This window comes from Diadema setosum, chromosome 21, assembly GCF_964275005.1.
Source record: "Diadema setosum chromosome 21, eeDiaSeto1, whole genome shotgun sequence".
Lineage (NCBI taxonomy): Eukaryota > Metazoa > Echinodermata > Echinoidea > Diadematoida > Diadematidae > Diadema > Diadema setosum.
The window spans coordinates 18,367,823-18,386,032 of NC_092705.1; the positions used below are offsets into that span (position 1 = coordinate 18,367,823).

Consider the following 18,210-nt stretch of genomic DNA (forward strand, 5'->3'; position numbering starts at 1 on the left):
TCAGAGCTAAAAATCTCAGAAGTAAAAATGTCAGAAGTAAAAATGTCAGGGGTAAAGATGTCAGAGGTAAAAATGTCAGAGGCAAAAATGTCAGAGGTTAAAATGTCAGAAGTAAAAATGTCAGAGGGAAAAATGTCAGAAATCTGCTTACGTCGAGGCGAGCATATAGTCATTATTGTTCATGTTTTAACTGTAGATTTAGTGTGAAGAAGTGAATAAGACATAGTCTAAGCAAACCACTAATTTTCCACCTGTTCTATGTTATTTTCTCACATTCAGATTTCGTATTTATCTCGCAAGGCCCGATCACGACAATATAAATGTACAAGTAAAAAAATACAAAACGAAAACATACAAACAAACTACAGTAGATGTACCGGCAGACATAAGTAAGCTCTTGCAAAATATTTTATTACAAGGTTCAAGTATCACATGGGGCAAAAACAAATATCTCAAAGTTCAGTGAACACTTTGTGGTTTGTTTTCAAAAAATGATCAGGTCTATTATACATTACTGAAATGCTAGGCAAGATAGAAATAGGTCGATAGTTGCTAATTTCATGAGGATCACCTTTTTGAGAACAGGGGTGACTTCTGCAATTTTGCCACTCTTTACATGACAGGTGCAATAAAACCTTTACGCGTGTTTTCTCGCGCCTGTACTTTTTTCGTTTTAATGGCAATAATAACGTGCCTCATTTAGGTCACGATTTATGCACTCTTATCTCATAATAACCCGATGGATATGTTTCTGATATACCAGTAAGAGGCCAGGTGAGGCGATACGCATTCTACCTGTAAGTGAGGAAAACGGGAAATATTTTGTACATGTACGTCCTGGTCGTGAAGGAATGCAGTCTTCATTCTGGACAATTTTTGTACATGTTCCATCATGTCCATTTGCAATAGTTTAGAGATGTTGGGGGGTGGGTGGGTGGGAGGTTTGCTCCTTTCCATTGAAACGCAGAGGGTATCCGCGAGAAAAAAAAAATGCAGGAAAGTGTAGGGGAGACCGGGGAGAAATGGGGTATTTTTGCATCATCAGGAAAGATTCCTTGTAACTTTTAAGATATTTTGTCAAGATAGGTCATGATCACAACTATGTACTATAGATTCTGAGTATTTAGTGATACCCCTATATATATTAGACATTCTCGTGTAATTAATGATTTCTTAAATCCTTAATTTGGGGGGAAATGGGACACCCCGGGGAGAAATGGGACAACCTTGGGAGAAATGGGACAACCACAGAAAAAGAATCCTTAAAATTTTAAGAATCCTTAAAATTATCACAAAGTATAGACTGGTGATAAAACAAACACCTTTTAATTAAGATATAAGACAAAAAGGGAATAATTTGTGAACAGAAGGCTTTTTATAAGAGACGAATAAGCCAGTTCGTAGCTCATGCGCACATTGGTACAGATGACCTTTCTTCTCAGTTGGTTAGGCACTTCACCCGTTTTTGGGCCATTCTCAGATTAAGTGTTCAATTCCATGTGAGTAAAACCGAAAAATCAACCACAAAGTAATACATTCAAAGATGTGTTTTCGGTAACCTCAAAACCGGTCAAATACGAAACAAAAAGTGGAACATGCTAAATGATGGCTATTCATTGAGTAAAAATGAATTGAAATAGAGCATCATATATGATTTTTGATCACCAATCAGATACGTTACCGCAAATTTACATGTTGTAATGGACTCCTAACTTTGAATTGAATTTATTGTTTTGATCCCATTTCTGTTCAGGAAAAGACATCTATCCCACCTAAAGATATTGGGGTTTTTCAAGAGGTAAAGATGTTGTCATCCCTTGCTAACTGGTAGAAATTATTTCTGTGTGGAAGGTTGAAATATGTTTTTTGCTGAAATGAAATATAACCTTAAGATTCACTTTGTATTTTTAACAAATTTCGCTTACAAATAAAGTTTCGAATCCCACAAATCATGCAAAGGGAACGATCCGATCTGGAATTTCCACAGGAAACAAATATGAATTGCTTTCCTGGGGAAATAACTATTGAAAAACATCGAATCGCCTTTGGTCACGTATCTGGTAAAATATAAGTAATAATTTTAGTTGTGTATGAACTAATAACTATCACCTGTTTAATTATTTACCTTATAAATTGATGTAAAAATGAATGATGTAAGCCCAAATTAACAATTTCAAACATTGTACGTAATATTTAAACTATGAAATGTAGTGGAAAAGAGGCCTAAATGTGTAAGCTGAGTTCTTCATTCACAGAATATTCTCATCTTACGTCTGAATGTATTTATCCATCTGACTATAAATATTCATTAAGTTTTGATGGATAATGCAAACAAGGTTTAAAAAAGATATTTTTGCAGGCACTTAGAAGGAAGTAGGTACAGTCTCTATGAACTCGATATACTATAAAGTTGTTTGGCCTATGGTAACGTATTTGGCTCACCCCTTTTAATGAAAATGAATAAATAATTGTTCAACTTATCAATGAATTTTGAGTAGTTCTTCATATGTTGAAAAACACAAGAATAAATATGCAACAGAACACTGAAACTTTTCTCGGAAGCTTTTCATAAACTACTTTTTACTCTTTCAAAGTTTGGTAACGTGTCTGGCGTACCGTTAATGAATCCGTCGGTGAAGTTACAGAGCAATTTCTACTGAATATTCTTCATTTGAGCATAACTTTAATTTTTTATGGAAGCGTCATTCTATGCAGAATTGTTTTATGAACACTTTGTTTCACATAACATTATTTGTCACCGTGGGTGCCCTGAATTATACGTAACGTATCTGCTAAATCTGAAAAGCAAAAAACTGATATGCTGAATCATAGCTTCGTCTTGTAAAATAAACGTTCAAAGTTGTTGCATAGAATATGAAAGTGGCTGGGTTTTTAAAGAATAGAACTTTGGAGTTTGTGAGCACACAACGATTTGTTTGTCAAAACATTTACATTTTTTTTTTTTCAGCATTTTGAATATGTGGTAACGTATCTGTCGGAAAACTTGGCATTAAGTTGTGAGACACTGACGCAGAAAGAAAAATCATGTGGAAGCGTTGCTCTTTTTCACCTCTCTGTCCTTTTGGTGTAAGAATATAATCCTGAGGTCCAACAAAACGAAGCATGTAATGTGTAGGGATGAATTTTGACCAGATTTGATCCCCTGAAAGCACAAGACCAACGACCAAAATTCGGTCACGTATCTGTGGTAACGTATCTGTGGTAACGTATCTGTGGTAACGTATATGGTCGATCATGTTATTATGAGAGCGATATCTACCAAATATTTCTCACTTGTACTAAACTTTAATGTTGAATCGATGCGTCATTCCGATGAGTAAGGTATAACATACAATTTGTCTGACATTGCAATATCTGTCGCAGTGGGTGGCGTGAAATGTATGTAACGTATGTGTCCAAATGAAAATGTAGAAAACCGATATTTCAAACATTGTACCGTATTCTCAATAAAAAGCTGTTGCACAAAAAATCTAATTACTTGTAATGTACGAAGTATATCCTCAGGGTTTCATATACACAGGGTCATTGCATAGTCTTGTTATTTTCGCAATGCTGTAACACTAAAGAAACTGGTAACGTATCTGGCGGTGAACTTGGCGACAGGTTTCAAAAGGTTATAAAAAAGAAGTCAATAAAAATTTTGGAACTTTTCGAGTATTGTGATTAGCACATATGATATGCTCATCGTCCATGAAAATGATATTTGGAAAGTGTGTTTGTGGACGGAGAGGAGCAATAAAACATAATTCTAAAATGGCCGGCGACACTGCATTGTGGGGGTCTTAACGAAGTTTAACAGCAAAATTTTATACAAAAAGGCAGACAACCGCATTTGATTGTGTTTATTTTTAACAAATAAAGTCCTCGTGATATATTATAAACATTTAAATAGTATCTAATAGGTTTCAGGGAACCGCAAACTGTCATGGAATGTCGGCGACACCAAAATTCCGTATTTGAACGCTTTTACTGAGAATGGGCCTTTTAAGCTGCATAATGCATAAGCTTGCCCGACGTAACGATTTATGGAATTCATGTTCAAACAAAGAATGAGCTTGCGTTTAGAGCAGGTGATCAGAATACTCCATCAGTTGACAATTTAGCAGGCATTCATTCATTGTTTTGTATTGAATGCAATTCATATTGCGAAATACCATTTTTGCTGTCAGGTGGATGTGCTGGCAAGCACCATTTAGATAAGGATCACATGAATAATCATCTCATCATAGATACTTATCTCAGTGAATTTACAAACCAAAATGCCTGTTGGTACAAATGACCTTTTTCTGCTCATGCGCAAAGTGGAGTTACGAACTGGTCTATTGGGACAGAATAATAAATTGTTGAAGATGCCTGTATATTATCTATGACAAAAAAAATGGAAATGGTAGGTTTGTTTGCAAATTGTTTTTTGGGGGTTTTTTTTACAACTCGTAGAACTGTATAGTGGCAAATATGTCTATATTGAGGTGTACCGAGGCTCATCTTTTTACTGATATAATTGGAATGTTGATTGGCCGAGCATTTTTCAAGTTACAAGAGTGTTCCATATTTCTCCCCGGTCTCCCCTATGCTTTTTCAGGAGAAGGCGCGGAAAGTGCGTGTCGCGAGAAGGATGTCAGAAATATGAAGAAAAACTCTCTGACACTTTTACCTCGTCCTCTTACAGTTCTACGTCTAAATTTTTACCAATGACATTTTTATCTCTGGCATTTTGACCACTGACATTTCGACCACTGACAACTTTACCTCTGACATTTTTACCTCTGACATTTATACTTCTGACATTTTTACCTCTGTCAACTTTACTCTGACATTTTTACCTCTGACATTTATACCTCTGACATTTTTACTTCTGACATTTTTTACCTCTGACATTTTTACCTCTGACATTTTTACTTCCGACGTTTTTGCCTCTGACATTTTTACCTCTGACATTTTTACTTCTGACATTTTTACCTGGCACCGCCCTTATTGGGGAGGGGGTGAGGGGGGGAAGGAGATTTTCTCTCTCTACTTCGGCGGTAGGGGGGTGCTCATTCTAACAAATAGAGATCATATACCCGTAAACATGCTATTTGCCAAGTTTGGTGAAAATCGTCAGAGATTTTTCAAGAAGATGCTGGAAATATAGAAAATCCCCCTCCTCGCCCCCTAACCCTCCACCCAAATCCGGACACCCCTGAATCCGCCATAATCAAACATGGAATTTTATAGTCATTAATTGTCTTAGTGCTACTAACTTGGCTCTATCTTTTTCAGTTCGACAGAAGAAGATTAAAAAATTCCAGGACTCTGAGGCTTTAATCCCCCGACCCACCACCCCCCCCCCCCCCCCGCCGAAGGGGGGGAGGGGATGGGGCTCATTTTATGAAATAAAGATCATTTCACCATAAACATGTTATCTGCCAAGTTTGGTGAAAATCCGTCAGAGATTTTGCAAGAAGATGCTAAAAAAATGTGGAAAATCCCCTCCTTCCTTCACCCCCCCCCCCCATCAAGGCGCCCCTGGATCCTCCATAATCAAACAGAAAATTTAAGCTAATAATGTCTTCATTCGGTTCGACAGGAGAAGAAAAAAAATCCAGAGTTTAGGGACTTAAGGGAGGCTTCAACTCTCTCTCTCTCTCTCTCTCTCTGCAATGAGTTTCGACATTTGTGGTTGAAGCGTAATGACATTTACAGTAAAAATGGAAATTTTGACATTTGTAGCAGACGTGTTATGACATTAGTGGTTAATCAGATTTTGACATTTGTGGTTGACGTGTTATGACATTAGTGGTCATTTTGACATTTGTGGTAGACGTGTTATGACATTTGTGGTTATTTTGACATTAGTGGTCGATTTTGACATTAGTGGGCCCTACACGGGCCTGCACAAAACGAAGTAACACAAATGCGAGCCAGCAAAGAATCTAAACTCCGTCGCGACACCGAACTCTGCAGAGCTCGAATTTTATTACAACTCTGAAAGCTTCCCGGGGAGACAAAAGACGAACCAGCCGCACAAAAACCGTCATTTCACAAAACAAAACTTTACAGAACGACGTAAAATCCACCACCAAACCCAGAAGATAGAAACTATCAAACAAGAAAATCCACCAAGCTCAAATAACTCAGTAGTGAATTTATCTAACTACCAACTTTCCGAGACAGAACATAGCCTCCTATCAAAATGACTAAAAATCTGCCCCACCCCACCCCATACGGACGAACTGCAGCTAAAAGGAGACACAGATGCATTCAAACGCACAGTGACGCTAAAACACACTTCGCTCTGAAACAGAACAAAGAATCTGACCTTAACAATAATCGGTGGGTTTAAAAAGAAAATCATCAAACCCAGCTGAAAAAAAAAATGATTTTAATTCAATTGATTTAATTGATCAGTATTGTTATCAGCATAAAACAATATTGGAGAATAGGATATAAAAGGAAATGTATCGCGGCACAGGATGTTGTTATCCACATGCTTATGTTATCATCTACTGTAAGCATTATTCTTTTATAGCACTTTCAGGTATTTCCATAGAGACACCACTTTCCTATTACATTATCACTCTTTTGTCTTTGACGCAGTGATGGAATGTTGTTACATGTGTACATGTTTAACCATTACACTGTGAGCATAATCGTTCACAAAACTTTTTAGCATTTTCACAGCAACACCACTATCACTGATTATATGTTCACTCTTTAACGTATTCATGGAATGTATTTCACAATGTCATGCTGATCTTATTTTGTCCTCATTGTACAAAAGCATAATAAAGTTCATGTAAGTCCGTAATATGTGTGTTGACATGTATATCAAGTGTATAACAGCAAAGGGTTTTTGCTCGGAGTCTAAAGGCCGTGTCACACCAGCCTTGCGTGCGACTTGCAAAGAACAATTTTGACTACCCGGAGGTCCCCGTAGATGATCCGCACATGACAGTACCTAGCATGTATCTCAAAAGTAGTCCCCCGGAGGTGCGCACGCATATTATTTTACCCGCAACCGTGTTTAGGCCCTGTCACACCTTTCCGGGCAAGCTACTCGGGCTTGTTACGTGTAGGGATTTTCTAGCATACCGGACATTCCTGAGGGCGGAAAAGGATTTGTGCGAGTCAGCGCATGTGTCTTACTTGCTGGACGCGTTATACTTGCGATCGAGTACACTGTGTGACCTTTGTACCAGTCGCGTGGGGGCTGACAACTCAGTGAAGGAATTCCTCTAATGGAATGGCTGAAATCTCACAGAATTTCATTATCTTGGCTGCATACGGGACTGCGAAGTACCTGCGTGGGAATTGCCTGGGAAGTATTGCCGCTAAGGGTCTCCTACTGGCGTTCTGCGTGGACCTCTACGGGCATTCCCGCGACTCACCCGGAAAAAGTTTTGGTCATGCTCAAAACTTGGCTGCGGTTAAATCGGACTTTCGTGAGCACCTCCGGGCAACTACGCGCTACATACTGTCAGGTGCGGACCAACTGCGGAGAGCTCCGGGGAGTAAATTTGTTTCCCCGCAAGTCAAGCCGCAGAAGTGCCCCGTACAGTATGACAAGGCATGAATGAAAATTGCAAACATTCTTGTTCGCCCGCTGAAAATCTTCTACGTGCTGGAAACTACCTCCTCGCCACAAGCCCGCGTAGCTTGCCCGGAATGGTGTGACACGGCCTTAAGAAATAATTGGTTCATACTGTCGTAATGAAGGAAACTACGTGAAAGACGTTATTTTAACGAATTTCCTCCCAATAGGGCTTTGTCAAGTTAATAGCAGATTTTATTTTGAAAATAGTAGGCCAATAAATCATGTTCCCACAGCTAAATAGCATTTCAACTCGAAACTCTCGTTACATCTGTTGTGCTAAGAAGCTCTACCTGTTATGGATTACAAGGCTACATGTTTTCACAAAATATCATCTTCAGTAATTGCGAATAAAACTTCAATGACGATTTTAGATCGGGTTCAATGGCGGTGACGGTAGACAGTACTACGCGATTCCAGTATCGCGCTCGCCCGAAGTTGTGAACGTGGTTGAGACTTCGAATATTGGTGTGCCTGGTCGCTTCGTCTTTGGCGTCGATAGGCCCGAAATTGTCGACGTCCAATGCAAGACAAGTGGTGAGATTGCCGGTTAATTTTGTTTTTGTGTCATCTGTTTCATCTGAGTACTTAAGAATTTAAGATGAATAGCACTTTCTGTATCAGTGTCTTGTCTGCGAAAGCGCCGGAAGAAAAAAAAATCGGAGTGTGGTAGTAATCACAGGAGCCGCGGAACGTTTTACTATAGTGAGAGCTGCGGTCAAATGTAAAAGGGAACCCCCTTCCCCTTTGAACAATTTTGTCTCCTTCTTTTTTTTTTGAAAAAAAAAATGCTACAAATTGTGACAGGGGAGGGGGGCTGCAGCTCCTCCCCTACCGTTCTGCGGCCCTTGTTCAAAACCTTTATTGGAAATTTCTTATTAGGAGTTTATTTTCAAACATACCGAAGTGTAATTCCAGAAATGCACGCAAGAGAGCGACCAAGACGAATGGTAACGCTGTGAATATTATTGCTTAAAGGGATCGTATAGTTTTGGTTGAGACATAATTTCAGGTTTCTAACATTTTTTTGCAAGATAATGAGAAACCTCTTATGAAATATGAAAGAGCATGTAATTCTATGAGGAATTCAACGTTTACTTGATGAAAGTTGGTTTGGAAATGGCTGAGATATCCAAAAAAGAGCGATTCTAATAAAGTGTGGGACCCACACTTTACTACGATCGCTTTGTTTTACTTTGTTTTTGGATGTTTCAGTAATTCTAAACCCGATTTCCATCAAATAAACTTTGAATTCCTCTTAAAATGGTATGTTCTGTACTACATCATAAGTGTTTTCTTGGTATCTCGAAAAAAATTAAAAGCCCAATTCCCATCTCCACCAACTTAATATCTATTATGTTTCTGTTGGAAATGAAAAATAAATGAATGAATGAATGAATTATCATTTCACAAACTTGACTCTGAATGCTTTTCTCTCTTCGTTCCAAAACCTGGAATGAAGGTCCTTTTACTGCTAAAATAGTAGGCGTGTGGGCCTAGTGTTCGATGAAATTATGGTTCCTTCACATTATTATGATACGCTGACAACTACTCCGAAGATGGAGATGAATGGCTCCGCTATGAATGCTAGGGGTTAGCGGCAATTGCTCCGCCAACATTTTGATCCGAAGCATTTGATTGCTCCTCCGACAAGTGCTCTGGAGATATGCGACATAACGATTGTGCTCTGTCGATAGTTCTCCTAAGATGTGTGACATTTGCCTAATTATGACTCCGGGTATCATTATTATTATTACTATTATTATTATCATCATCATCATCATCATAATCATTATTATTTCCATTATCATTTGCCTACTGCTTGTCAGTGGAGTCAGGACGGCTAGCACTGGTTGGGTAACATAAATTATGTTATGAGGAAAAAAAGAACACCTTTCCTATTTCAGAGCTTGACCGACTTTCCCAGGCTAGAAAACAGAGCCCCCGGAAAACAAGTTTGAGGGGTAATTTATCTCTTGTTACTACATCATCATGCGTGAATGTGGTATCATTAGAAAGCTTGATTATTCCTCTTTACAATGATATGCCATCTGCTGTGATTATTATAATTATGGAATGTGCAGTACTCTTGAATATAGGGCAGAGTCTGCATTGAAATGTAGCAAAAAGCATTGTTTTCAACACAACGGCGTAAATCCGTACTGAGGAGTGGGGGGATGATCGGCGATAGTCACCATCACCATGATTACAAGAAAATTTTCCTCATTTCGGGAATTATTGGGGGACAAAATGACATATTTCCCCCTACCCAGTCCTCCAGGACCGAGGTCCCTGCATACGAGTGGGCTTTTGCATTCTTAGAATACAAATACAAATGAAAAGTTTTGATGGAAAATTCGGAAAGCTGTCAATCCCCAAAGTGTACTAAAGTTTTTAATGGGAAATAAAGCGGGAGAAGGGTTGATTGAAAGAAGATATCCCTACCACCCGCGGTGGATCTTTTGTGTTCTTTTTATACCCCCGCCAAACGAAGTTTAAAGGGGGTATATAGGAATCAGCGGACGGTCGGGCGGTCGGTCGGGCGGTCGGTCGGGCGGTCGGTCCGTTGCAAATCTTGCGTCGCGAACTACTTCCTCAGTTTTCAACCGATTCCCATAAAACTTGGCACAGATGTGTGCCTTGGGTTGTAGATGTGCAAGACGTATTTTTTGACAGTACCCAAAAGTACGTTGCCATGGTAACGGCATATTATGGGCAAGAATGGGTACAAATCTTGCGTCGCGAACTCCTCCCACAGTTTTTGATCAATTTTTATGAAATTAGGTACAGATGTTCATCTGAATATGTTAATGTTGAAGACACATATTTCCGCAGTGGCAAAAAGTGCGTTGCCATGGTAACGGCATGTTATTGGTAAAATATAGGGCAAAATGCTTCATGGCAAAACTGCTTCATCATTGTTCTTCCAATTCTCATGGAATTCATATTGAATGTTTGTCTTAGGATATAGGTCAGCATGACACATTTCTTGACAGTGACAAAAAGTATGTTGCCATGGTAACAGCTCACATATTATGAGCCAAAATGATGGAAAATTTTGTGTTGCAAACTACTTCCTCATTTTTTGCCCAATGAAACTTGGTACAGATGTGTGCCTTTGGTTGTAGATGTGCAAGACGCATTTTTCGACAGTACCCGAAAGTACGTTGCCATGGTAACGGCATATTAATGGCAGAAGATCAAGGAAAGATCTTGCGGATTTAACTACTTCCTCAGTTTTTTGACCAAAGCTTATGAAATGTTGTTTTGACCAAAGCTTATCAAATGTTGTTTGGCGGGGGTATAACCAGTTGCTGAAGCGACATTTCTAGGTTTTGTTTTTTTTTTTGTAACTGACGTGACAGACCAGGGGACCATTTCATGAAGGAACTTGTCGGATAAAATATCTGACAAGTCTCTTCTATCCGACAAGTTTTGAGAAATTCTTTAGTCTGATTGGCTGATTTCTCTGAACTTGTCAGATATAATTGACTTGTCGGACATTTTATCCGACAAGTTCCTTCATGAAATGCCCCCCTGGTACACACTTAAGATAAAACATTTGGGAATCTGTCAATCTAAAATAAAAAGGGAAAAGGACCGAAAGGGGGAGGGGGTATCCCCCTCCCAAGCGAGAGAGTTTTCTATTTTGTTTTGTTTGGGTGTTGTTTTTTTTTTTTCATTTTCAGAATGGAAATTCTGCAATCTGGTGCACACTTTGGAAAAGATATTTGGACAGTTTTCTATCCCAAAAAAAAAAAAAAACGCAAGAAAATTGTCCTCATTTCGGGAATCATTGGGGATCAAAATGAAAAGTTTGCCCCTCCCCCTCCCCCGTCCCCCCCCCCCCACCGTCCTCCAGGATCGACGCCCCTGCATACGAGGGTGCTTTTGCATTTTTAGAATTCAGATGAAAATATCTTGTAAACACGTATGATGTAATCTGGGAAAATTTCAATCCTAAAAGTATATACTAAATCTATGGGGGGGGGGGGCTCCGTTAATTGAAAGTACAACTGTATAGATATCTCCTCCCACCCACGGAAGTTTTGCATTTTTTTAAACTGAAGTAACAGACCTGGTGCACACTTTAGATGAAACATTTTAAAATCTGTCAATCTAAAGTGTATTAAGTAGAAAGGACTGAACGGGGAGAGTATGGAAGGGGGTAGGCCTATCCCCTTCTTACGCGAGGGAGATTTTGTATTTTCAGAATTGAAATTCAGCCATGTTTGGATGAAATATTTCGACAGTTTTCTATCAAAAAAGTAAGAACATTTCCACATCTCGGGAGAAACGAGGAGGAGCAAAATGATACGTTTGTCCCCAATACTTTAATGGGGAACCCCCCCCCCCATCGACACCTCTGCATATGAGGGTGCTTTTGTATTAAAGTGAAAGATCTGCTGCACACTCTTTGATAAAATATTAGGAAATACGTCAATCTCAACAGTGTACAAAGTCTATCGAAAGGGACCCAGTAGAGGAGCTTTTGCATGTTTATGATTGCAATTCAACGATCTGGTGCATAGTTCTGGGGGTATTTGGACAATTTTCTATAAAGAAAGTTCGAGATCTGTCCTCATTTCGGGAATTGCTTGGAGGACAAATTATTTGTCTGCCCCCAACACTTCCGTAGGGGCGGGGCAAATGCCCCTTTGCCCCCCCCCCCCCCCCCACCCGAGATAGATTCGACGCCCCTGATCATTCCTATATGCATGGGTATGCCCATAGATGTATCCTGACTGAGTCATCGGAGTCATCATCGTTTCAGGAATGATTCAGGAAATGGAGGGGGTGCAATTATGGCGGTATAGTTTTTGTTATTGTTTGTTTTCGTACATAATTTGCAGATGGTCCCGAGTTGTTTGCGTCAGAGTATGTTTAAATGTAGGCCTATACTATTTGACGTTATCAACATCTAGACCATACCTTATGTCGATATTTCTTTCTTCGCGAGCGAGCGAAGCGAGCGAGCGCTTGAGAAAAGTATATATACATTTTCCTACAAGATAGAATACTGTTCAGCTCTGTTACCTGTCTGAAGGCGGGCGTACGAACGTCATACAATATGCCAAAATTGATACAATCACATTTCTGCTTCCTCCATTTTTTCCCCCAAAATTTCAGGGGGATGATTGTACAGGCCATCCCCCCTCCTCCATTTCAGAGGGGATTCATCCCCCACCCCCCCCCCCGGATTTACGCCCATGTTTCAACACCGAAGTGTCTTGTGAAGATGCAATGTGTTTTGAAAAGTGCCCAGATGACAGTGCATGTCTTGCATGAATGTGTGCCAGAGCTGCAGTTTACTGAGTGGTCGTTTGTGAGATTTTTACAGATGCCACGCTTATCGAATCTCCTAAAAGCCCAAGCAATTGGACAACTCCAAGAAGGTGTACCCCAATAAGGATGTTGCGGCCCGGTTTGGGGTGAGCGCAAGCACAATATCAAGATTGCGGGTGAAATACATGTATATACTGGCCATGCAATAACACAGTGCTGTAAAAATACAGATATTTTTACAGTGTTTGCTATTCGGAAGGCTCGTTATCTGACGGTTAGTTATTCCAAACACAAAAGCTCCGTATTCCTATATGTTCGTTAATTCTAAAATAAAATTTGGTTATACTTTATAATCCAAACATTAATTGTTGCATTAATTTGAAGGTTAGTTATTCCGAAAATGAAGTGATATTCGATATTCCGAAGATTTGTAAATCCGAAAATTTAAAAAAAAAGAAGTGCGTACTAATAAACCTTCGAAATTACAGACCTTTAGAATAACGAACCTTTGATATTTTCTCACTAACGAACCTTCTGAATACCCAACTGTAATGACGGAATCGGCTGTACTCCAATTTCCTTTGTATCAAAGCAGCAATTGAAGAAATTAAAAAAAAATATATGATTTCTAATTGATATCTAAATGTTGCAAGATTGCCATAGTTTAACATAGAATCTAAACGTTGATATTCTATCAAAATTACCTAAAAATTTAATTGAGAGTTCATTCTTAAGCAAAGTAAATGTTGTTTGAATGATGTTGTTGAAGAGTAAATGTATTATCTTCGCATTGTCGTTGGATGTCCGCGGACCACTTTTCAACGGAGTAAATGTCGGCGGGGCAAATGTCGCATCTTCAGAGCAAATGCTGGCGCAGTTACTCCCGCAGAATAACCATCTCCTCAAAGCACAATGAAGTTGTTGGATAGGATCTTATTGTAGCAGACTCTGTCGATACTGATATGCATCTCAATTTTTGTCACAAGGGTGACAAATAATCATGTCCACTGATTTTGCTGTCATTTCACTTCATTTCACCGCCAGGCCCGTTGGTCTTATACCCCATGGTCGATTCCATGTTTGGAGGAACAGCAGTGAATATTTCCGGACCTTGCTTTGATGCTGCGAGCCATCGAGTGCTCTGTAAGTTTGGGGAGAAGATCTCTCCAGGGCGAATTCTTTCCAAACTGCGTGTAATGTGCGTGTCTCCACCACAAGATGTCAATTTCGGGCTTCTTCCATTTGCACTTTCTCTGGACAAAGGATCAACATTTCCTTTCACATCGCGCTTCTCAGTGGGTAAGTTCCTATTACCTCCGAATACTAGGTCTAGATAAAAACCTTTCGATCATACAATTTTTGAGGTCAGCATATCAAAACACAACTCAAAACAACTCAAAAGGATGTTGAATATTACGGGAGGCAAAGGCATAATGTACAAAAGACAAAAGACATATTCCAGTGGTTGTATTTGTCCCTAGGTAATGAGAGTTGAGGAAGTAACAAATTAGGCCCTACTATAAGATTCTTTGTTTCATTTTTTCTTTTTGTTTCATCGTTTATTGCGTAGCTGAAGCGAAACAGAGGCATCACGTTTCGTCGTCGTTGTCTTCATCACTGTCTTCGTCGGCGTCGTCGTCATCGTCAACAATTTAGCGTACTCCTCAAACTGTCTACAGCTTAGACCTATAACCTCATAACTCACACTACAGGTACACCACCTATTATAAAAATGCCGGCCAAGTTCTAATATGGGTGAAGTCCAACAAGGTCAAGAGTCGGAATGTCAATGAACTTTCCCTGATAAGCAAAGTACTCATGCACAGTATAAATTTCAACAGATTTGAACTATGACCACCAATCCCACACCATAAACACAACAAAACACATGTTTTCTCAGTACTTTGACACAAAATCACAATCTATTTCTTTTTAATAGACTTAGTTTAGTCAGACACATTCCATAATGTATCTGTGAATGAGAGTGGCTCTATATCCTTGACACTAGGTTTTATAATCTCTTTTCATAAGAAAACTAGCATGTTTTAACAAATTTCAGCTGCGACGGGAAGAATTTACATAGTGGGCTAGAAATAGGGTATTCCTAACTTGGAACAGAATAAAAGATATATAAGACTGTTTTACACATCTATTGTGAAGAAAGTATGTACAAATGGTCAAAGGATATGTGTGGCTCCTGCATCCTTCCAATATATATCTAAGGAGATTAAATCCCTCTCTTTTGACATCCCAGGCACTCTATCCGATGTTCCTGGTAGTATCCTGGTACACACGAAGTGCACTTATGTTGACAGAAAGGTACTCTTTTATCGAGGCCAAAAGTCTGACATGTCTGAAGAGTGATAAGAGAGAAGACAAAGTATGTGCATACAGGTCAAATTCTAGGCATTGATGTACCAATGAGCCTTCACACCATGAGGCAGAGATTGTTTCTGAAATATCATTCAATGCATGCATTTAAATTCATTATCAGGATATCAAATCTGATTTGAATTTCATTTAAATTTCTCTGTATGAAGCTGCCTTTCACAGTATGACTGCTGAATATAATAAATCAGTCATTCAATGAATCATCGAATGTGTGCGCATTATGTCTCGCTTTCCAAATGATGACATTTTATTGGTCAGTGAAGACCTTATTTTGTTTTATACATTGCAATTTCTCTCATCCAAGAGATCACACACACACACACACATATATATATATATATATATATATATATATATGAGGTGAAGTGGGCTCGGCCTCTCACGTGATGGGTGCTGCATTATTTTTAGGTATAGTTGTGACGGAGGAATGGCTGCTGGCAGACGTTGCAGTTGGATGTTCACTTCACTTTGCCTTTAATTCTCCCAAGCTTTCGACCTAGTTACAGGTCTTTTTCAAAGGCTTGGGACGTAAACAAAAAGCAGCCAGTTTGCAAACATTTGAATAGAATAAGGCAAAAACAAGGCAAAATAAAAGAAAGCCAAAAGAAAATCAATTCAATTCAATTCAATTCAATTCAATTCAATTCAATTTCAATTCAATTGAACTGGTTACCTTGTTTATGGCGTTGGGAGGTGTACCTGCTGTGTGTGGTTTCAGTGGAGTGAGTGTGAGGGGTTCGCAAGCGTAATGTGGGGGTAGTGATTGTGAGGGTGTAAATTGGAGTATCTGGGGCGTTAATGGCGCGAAGAACTTGAAACTTCCATCAAGGCCTTAAACATAAGATTAATTATTATACTCATCTTCTTTCTTACATTTTACTCATGATCAGTGATTGTATGCGCGCAGTAAAAAAAACACACAAACTTTATAAACAATATGATGGGTGTGTGTGTACATACGTAAGCATGTACACACATGTGCATACACACACGCACACTCACACACATACACAATTGTCCACGCGCTTTCAAATCATACACACGTATTACTATAAAGTACTATAGTAATACGTGTGTATAATTTGAAAGCGCATGGATACTGTCTTGATTCTTCTTCCATTATACCTTTTATCCGCTATTTCTTCTGCTACCAGAGTTGTCACTTAATTCTGTATTTCTTCAACTTCTGCAGTCATGCCTATATATCGACGGCCTGGCGTAAACAAGGAGAATCAGGAAAGTTGGCTTTCATCTACCAGGGTAGCCCTAACGTGGGACACGGAAGCCTTCGGACCCGACCTTGAAACCGTGGACGTAGTCGTTTATGAATACTATGAAGACGTCCCCAACAATGTGGTCCAATGGCGAGAGGATGTGGTACTTGCTAGGAACATATCTTACGTCGACGGCCGTTTGGAGTTCACTAAGCCGTACGTCGACATACTAAGCGATACGGCAGATTTAATGGGGGCAATCGCCGTATATGAGACTAACAGGCAAGTTTAAGAAATAATGCAGTGCAGTCTCATGTTGTTCCTCATCTGTTCATCATTCAAAGGTGCTTCTGACAAAGTGGTTCAGTTTGCCGATGTTTGTAAGCAGCAGTGCCCGTTCTATGTGATTTTAACTATATGTTTGTGCTAAATCTGCATTTTCTCTTTACAATAACCAACATTCTGATGAAAATGCTTTTGCAGAAATAGATTGTTTTGCATCGGCGTAATCACATTTATTGTGGTTTAACTAAACGTGGAACATCCGGCTCTTAGGTAAATTTGATTTCAGAGCACACTCTAATTTACCAGTAATTCGGAAAAATTATTTCATTCAGTTTATGTGCATGATAATGATAAAAACTAATAAATACAATGATGGTAACACAAATTATCATATTATAATGATGATGATAACAGTAACTATGACAACAGCAATCTTAGTAAAGATAATGACAACCATGATATAAACAGATTCTTGCCTCTGACCGAACACCGCACATTTGGAAAACACAGTGCGGGGAAATCCTTCAACGATATGGAATATGATGTGCTTAATCTGGGCATAGAAAGACCGCAGGGGTGGCGTTAGCGTAAGCTTGCAGCAGCAAAAAAAAAACAAAAAAACAAAAAACAAAAAACAAAACAAAACAACATTATTCCCTTGTGGAACTTTGGAGACTGCTTTGTTCAAACAGTCCTTCTGAGGATTCTTCTTATCTGTAGACCTTACCGTGCAAACCAACACATTCAAACAGCTCACAATGATTTTTATTTTAGTCATTTTTAAGCAAAAAAATAAATAAATAAATATACTTCATAAGAATTGCATCTTTCCCTATCTATCTCTTTATCTTTTTCTGCTGTCCCTCTATCTCTCTCTCGCATTATGTAAATAAAATGCATATATAGATGCAAGTAATTTTGTGCACTCTATAACTACTAGTGGATGAAAGCATTGTATTGTAGACGTGAGAAATGATAATCCACAAATACAGAGGTAGCTTGTTCTTTCTATTTCTCAAATCATTCCGAGCTTTGAGCCCTAGGATCTATAGGAGACAGTACATTCAGTATGTCGGTGACAATGACTTTTTCAGTAATAAAACTTTCATGCACTGTACATGCAATGGATACTAAGTTTATGACACATTTTAAGTGATACAAACGCAAGTCAATTGTTGTCGCCCCCTCCATGTGATCAACACACACAGCTGATCACCAACATGTAGGCCTGTATTTGATTTTTAAATGTCTTTTTAAAGCCTTGTGATTATGAACTGCAAAATCAGGCGACTCTATGCATATATATACATATATATATATATATATATATATATATATATATATATATATAATTCTATATATAAAATCTTTTCAGGACTTCTTCATTTGTGGAGTTGGTGCTTAAATGCTACGCAAAACATGAAACACAAATTCGCACAG

At 38.9% G+C, this 18,210-nt stretch overlaps 1 protein-coding gene across 1 annotated transcript in view; it reads left to right on the forward strand.

The window, feature by feature from the left end:
• The window catches only part of LOC140244371 (alpha-tectorin-like), a 29,199-nt gene extending 12,422 nt beyond the window's left edge, over positions 1-16,777 (forward strand). The window contains exons 3-4 of the mRNA XM_072324011.1: positions 7,969-8,131; positions 16,464-16,777. Of these exons, the coding sequence (XP_072180112.1) occupies positions 7,969-8,131; positions 16,464-16,777 (477 nt within the window). The remainder of the gene's footprint in view (positions 1-7,968; positions 8,132-16,463) is intronic.
• Positions 16,778-18,210: the final 1,433 nt, after the last annotated feature.